This window comes from Salvia hispanica, chromosome 6 (assembly GCF_029641045.1).
Source record: "Salvia hispanica isolate PSC_SH4W2 chromosome 6, Shi_PSC_v1, whole genome shotgun sequence".
NCBI lineage: Eukaryota > Viridiplantae > Streptophyta > Magnoliopsida > Lamiales > Lamiaceae > Salvia > Salvia hispanica.
The window spans coordinates 45,200,539-45,206,405 of record NC_142697.1 but is presented as its reverse complement, the minus strand read 5'-3'; the positions used below and the strand labels follow the sequence as shown (position 1 = coordinate 45,206,405).

The window sequence follows — 5,867 nt, the reverse complement described above, 5'->3', positions numbered from 1 at the left end:
TCATAAATGGATTATTGTCCATAAGATTATGAATATTGGGTCAATTTTGATTTGTGTCATCATTTCTTTTTTATTTGTGTCATCATTTCTTTCAAAATTTGAGTAACAATCTATTAAATGTTTATTTTTCAGTGAGAAAGACAGTTTTTTTCAAATTGAAAATTTAAACAATAATAGTGCCGTTACCCAAAGAAACTCTATGCATAGCCAAAGCCCAAACAATTTGGGCTTAGACTTTAATCAATCTAAATAATTGCAGGATTAATTGAAGATAGATGTGTAACTTGATTCTAGATGAAGATTGTGTCAAACCAACATATGTATATATTACTACTAACCAAGCAATAGGGTATCCGTTTCTCAATAATGAAAACATAAACTTTACACTACCATTGCTATACACGAGGCAAAAATCTTGACAGCATCAGTTTAAAACAACTTCTTGATGCATACATAAGGCCCTCTATCTCTAGTTGAGAGATAGATTCGAGCTAAATCGCCCGGACAAATCATTCGCCATCCTCCCGCTCCGGCTCCCCACCTCCGACCCCGGTGTCATCAGCTGACCCGAATCCATCCCGTCGCCTTCCAGTATTCGAAGCACCTATTTCACCAAGACATGTACATAGGTCTTATTGTTTGTAAAAAGCAAGCAATATCTCAAGATGTAATCGCTGCCTTCTTACCTGAGACATGCGGGGCCTTTCTTGAGGGTCCCGTCGTATGCACAGCGACGCAGCGTGCAGCATACAGTACACCTCACCCTCTGCGTAGCTTCCCAGCCTCGGATCCACCAACTCATCGACAGCGTACGCTTCCAGCAACGGCCGCGCCTGTAATTTGTTAGGGTCAGTCTCGAAACACTTGGCATACGATTTGGTATAGAAAGCGAAGTGTGTCTTACCCATTCCGTGAGGCACTGTTGGCCTTTGGGTCTGTTGAGGTCGACTGCCTTCCGGCCGGTGACCAGCTCTACCAACACGACACCAAATGAGTAGACGTCGGCTTTTTCCGTGATCTGTCCACTCTGTGCATACTCGGGTGCCAAGTACCTTCATGAAGCATAGCATTATCTCAATGTTTTATAGTTCTTGAACCGTTCTTGAACCTTAAAGCATAAGATGAGTGATTTACCCGAATGTTCCGATTACTCTGGTTTCGACACCTGTCTCCCCATCGGGTTGCCATCTAGCTAGGCCGAAGTCTCCCACCTACACAGGCAAGAATAGACTATCATCAAGAAAGATCACATATATAATAGAGAGAGAGGTGGAATAGAAGTTAAGATTAAGAGATAGTACCAATGGTTCAAAATCATGAGTAAGGAGGATGTTATTGGGCCGCATGTCTCGGTGCACGATGCAACCAACTCTGCATTCCTCGTGAAGATACCGCAACCCACGAGCTGCTCCGACTGCCACCTTCTGCCGAGCATTCCAAGCTAGCGTCTTTTGATGGCGTCCTTTAAGTTTCCAATGCATACATATACAAATGTTATATATCAATAGCAGATACAGAGTGGTTCAGTTGAGAACTATCTTAAAATCAGAACATATCAGTTGGAACTCAAGTTCTCATTTTAAAATAGTTCTCAATTGAACTACTCGCATTGCAGATAAGTAGAACTTCCCTATGTAGAAGGCGAAAGCATACCGTAAAGATGAGAATCAAGGGATCCGTTGCAGATGTATTCATACACCAACAATCTTCTCCCGTCCTCAATGCAGAAGCCAATCAACATAACAACATTCCGATGCTGAGCGCAGCTCAGCACCTCAACTTCCGAGCAGAACTCTTGATCGCCTTGAGAGCTTGCCAGCTTGTGCTGCTTGACAGCGATGGTCTGGCCATCGGGGAGGACTCCTCTATGGACAGATCCATAACCGCCCTCAGCCAAAAAGTTCGCTTGCGAAAACCCTCCCGTTGCATGCTCCAGTTCTGCATAAGTGAACCACCTCGGAGGCTTCCCAAACACGGGCGTCTTGTGTTGGCATATGGAACACAAAGGTGGAGGCCCGAGTGGAGCTGATCTCGAAAACGAGATAGCTTCTCTCAAACTGCCACTGAAATCAAGACTAGACAGGTAGCTTGGGGATCGATAGCCAGCCTCATCGTCGTGCTTACACAGCTTACCAAGTAGAGCTTTGGTGGCGGGATTCTGCATACGAGCACTTTCCCCGAGATGATCCATAGACTGACAGCGCGAACTGACGATATCAGCCATCCACGGCTGAAACCTCAAACTTGAAGTTGAAGAGAGAGTCTCACTTTCAGAATCCGAACTGGACTCATCGATCTCTCGTCGTTCTTGTTTAGTAACGAGCAGCTTCTCTTTCTTAAGGCACTCCTTCGCGTCAGCAATGAAGAAAGGCGAAGTTCCGGGGTCAGAGCTTGAGACTGACGACGTGCCAGCTTCAGTGGCGGTGAACGTCTCAGGGCTACTCGAAGGGGTAACGAGAGGTCCACGAGTGGGATTCAGGCAATCCTTTCTGATCTCTTGCTTCTCAGAAGATTTGTTATCGTCCGAGCTGACTGCTTCTGGCTCCTTTCTAGCTGCCCCGACTAAATTCAGCCGCAGAACCTTTGGCTGCGAACGCTTCATGACAACAATGTTGCATTGCAGTTCCTCCATGCAACGCTTTTCCTCGTTTTTCAGATGTCTGCAAGATATAAACATGTTCTAAAACCACAGTTAATGAGCTTAATAGAGATGGATGATGGTGAAAATTACTTGTCCAAAACGACCCAATTCGCGTGGTTTTTCTTCGCCTCTGCAGCGACTGCTCCACATGGCGTCCCAGAGACGAGCTTTATCTTCACATTGATCTGTGATTTTTATCAGATAAAGCCGTGTTCATCGCTGTTTCGATGCAAAAGTAGCAATAGTAAAACTTGTGAATTCACAATCTACTTACTTTATTTGGATCATAAACATCATGAAGCTGAAGAATCATTTGAGAGCAATAGTCTGTAATATCAGAGTTCAGCTCTGCATTTGTACCAGAGTTTGATCTCCTGTGACCACTTGCACAATCTCCAGCGAATCTCGGAAAGCCCCATAGCTTCCTACCTGATCAATGAGGGTCGAATGAGATGCCATATAAAACAAGAAAAATTTACACGAGAAACACGGAAATAATGATGAAACACAACACAATCCTCCGTGAAGCCAGGACAGCAGCTGAGATGAAAATCTACAGTAAAAAAACTTCAACCGACATTAAATTGGGCCAGCTACGACACCCTGACACGCGACTCTAATGTGGAGGAAATTTTGGAAGGTTTAGGGAGCGGACGGGGATGGAAAGGACTTACTACACAAGTTGTGTAAAATCATTTCAATTAAGTGTGAACAAGTACAGAAGAAATGTGGAGGAGCCCGGTTCATCGAAGTCCCTACCATGTGGACTCGGAAGCAAGACAGACATAAATAAACCAAACAATAGACAGAAACCAGCATAACTGTAGAAACATCACATGTATGAAGAATAAATGCTATAGCATCAAGCTCGAGTTTTCGGATTGAATTACAAGTCCCACCTTTACGCCCCTAAAACGGTTAACTGGCAAGGTGCTATAATCATAATACACAAACCAAGATTTTCATTCAACATTATAAGGATCAAAAACACTCTGAAACTGCAAAATCATTGACGGTTAACAAAAAGGTTAAAGCTTTACACATTGTTGCAGCTCAAACATGAAGTAAGGCAAAGAAAAGAAAAGAATTTAAGATTCCATGTGAAAAAGGAAAAGAAATGAAACCAATGTGAGAAATTATTACCAGAACTGTGTGAAGATATGACCACAAGAAGAGTGATGCAATCCCCAGGCTGAACAACATGAGTCAGAGCCCAAACCAGAGCAGTCTTGGGAATCTCTCTAGCTGCCTTCACAGCCACCACAACCTTCTCAGCCATGGCAGAACCCTTTTCCCCTTTCTTCAACTCTCTACTCATCTTCACAACATATAAAAAAAAATATATTATTCCCCTCCTAAACAAAAAGTTTCTTCTGTCTCTCTCAAGAGGCAGCCACAGCTTGAAGCATTATATGAATGTTTGTCTACAAATGAAAGTAACAGCAAGAAACATTAGGTGCATTATTAGGCCCTCTCTGCCCCACCACCACTAAAAGCTGTGATGAAACTCATGCATCTACAGCTGACTTGCTCACTGTTCTCTACCACCCCCCAAGAAAAAAGAAGCCCTTTTCAACCAAGAATCAACCAACATACTTATATACATAAGCTGATTTTAATTTCTTTTCTTTTTCAGTCAAAGCAAGGATACATTAAAACATTTTGGGTTTTAACCAGAGAGTGAATGTAACATGCAGTTTCCAGAAGTGGTACCAAGACAGCTATGTGAATGGATCTGCAGGGAGAGTTCTTTTCAAGCTGAAGACTCCACTGTTTGGCACATGATTGATCTCTGGCTACACCATAAACGACACAGCAAATACAACCACTTCTCTTTTTTCACCTCCACACTACAAACATACCCTCCTTTCAAATCAAGACAGGTCAAATTTTGGCCTAAATCTTGAAATTTGGCACAGAAAGATTCAAACCAAGACAGCACCTTTTCTCCTCCAACCTTAATTATTGGAATGCCAGAATGCTCAGATTTCTATAACAACTCGAGAAATTTCACCCCTCCCTTTTCACTACTCATTAAGAAAAATTCAGCTGAAGTGACATGAGAGTTGAGTTTCTGTGCTAAGATAAGACTTCTCAATCAATCACCGAAAGCACAAATCCCTTCCTGCAAAATCCCACAAACCCATTCAGCAAATCCAAGAAAAAACACACAACACACACTATTCAACACAAAAAGCAAATAGAAATATTAGAAAATGGGAAAACAGTTTTAACATTGTTGTTTTTTCAACCATCATGATTGTTTCTCCTTCTTTCACATCAAAGCAACTAAACATCACAACATGGATAACGATTTCACGAGAGAGAGAAAAAGGGATGTTACATGAGATGAGCATTCAGGTTGAACAACCTCACCAACTCAAATCCCAAGTGATGTAAATGAAATCCCAGATAACAAAATTGAAAAAGATTGGATTTTTATGGCACTGTGATGATTCTTGAAAAAAATGACTTAAGTCCTCATTTAGTGTAAAGGGGTGGGGTGGTGGGGAAAGAGCAATGATGGACTTACATTTGTAACAGCGACAGGTAAATGTCTACACAGAAAAAATACAATGCATAAAGAGACGATGCTTGCAAAATCTGTGCGGATGTAGATAGAGAGAGGTGCTCCAATTCTCTCTCTCTCTGGGGTGATATTTACTGCTCCAGACAATGTCGCCGTCGAGGTTTTTGGGCTGTCGAGATTGCCCTGGTTTTTGCGTTTGAACTACTGTTTTGACCTTTTTTTCTCTCACCTCAATTTTTTTGAAATTATGACTACTTTTTTTTTTTAATAGATATTTTTGATTTTCCAAAGCATAAAAATTTTCAATTATAAAGTATTGTTGCTCAATTAACTTTAAATAGTTTTCTACTACCTCCGTCCCTCAAATTTTGACAAACTTTGACTCGACACGTGTTTTAAGAAATGTAATGGAAAGTGAGTTGAAAAAGTTGATGGGATGTGGATCCTACTTTTAAAGTATTAGTTTTGTAATAAAACGTGAGTATTAATGAGTTAATAGAATATGGTCCATCACAAAAATAGTAAAAATGAAGTGTGTCAAATTTTCGGGGACAGACCGAAATGATAAACTGTGTTAAAATTTGGGAGACGGAGGTAGTAATATTATTGACCAAACTATGTATAAATTGTTGGCTTCACTTTTCCTAGTGAGATTATTGCATTTTTTACAATTTATATATAAAAAATATTTATCTA

At 41.2% G+C, this 5,867-nt stretch overlaps 1 protein-coding gene across 3 annotated transcripts; it reads right to left on the bottom strand.

Moving 5' to 3' along the window:
• Positions 1–301: 301 nt before the first annotated feature.
• Positions 302–5,301, bottom strand: LOC125204795 (inactive protein kinase SELMODRAFT_444075-like). Of its 3 annotated transcripts, none has more exons than XM_048103530.2 (11): positions 5,175–5,301; positions 4,355–4,766; positions 3,785–3,959; positions 2,916–3,070; positions 2,732–2,826; positions 1,654–2,660; positions 1,302–1,462; positions 1,135–1,211; positions 905–1,052; positions 687–833; positions 302–604 (listed from the first exon to the last, which is right to left on the bottom strand). In XM_048103530.2, the coding sequence occupies exons 3-11, from the start codon at positions 3,957–3,959 to the stop codon at positions 470–472; spliced, it is 2,100 nt and encodes a 699-aa protein (XP_047959487.2). In that variant the 5' UTR covers positions 4,355–4,766; positions 5,175–5,301; the 3' UTR covers positions 302–469. The 3 variants fall into 3 exon arrangements, with proteins under 3 accessions (XP_047959487.2, XP_047959488.2, XP_088917970.1); XM_048103531.2 differs by lacking the exon at positions 5,175–5,301 and adding an exon at positions 4,986–5,065; XM_089061844.1 differs by lacking the exon at positions 5,175–5,301 and having other exon boundaries at positions 4,355–4,837.
• Positions 5,302–5,867: the final 566 nt, after the last annotated feature.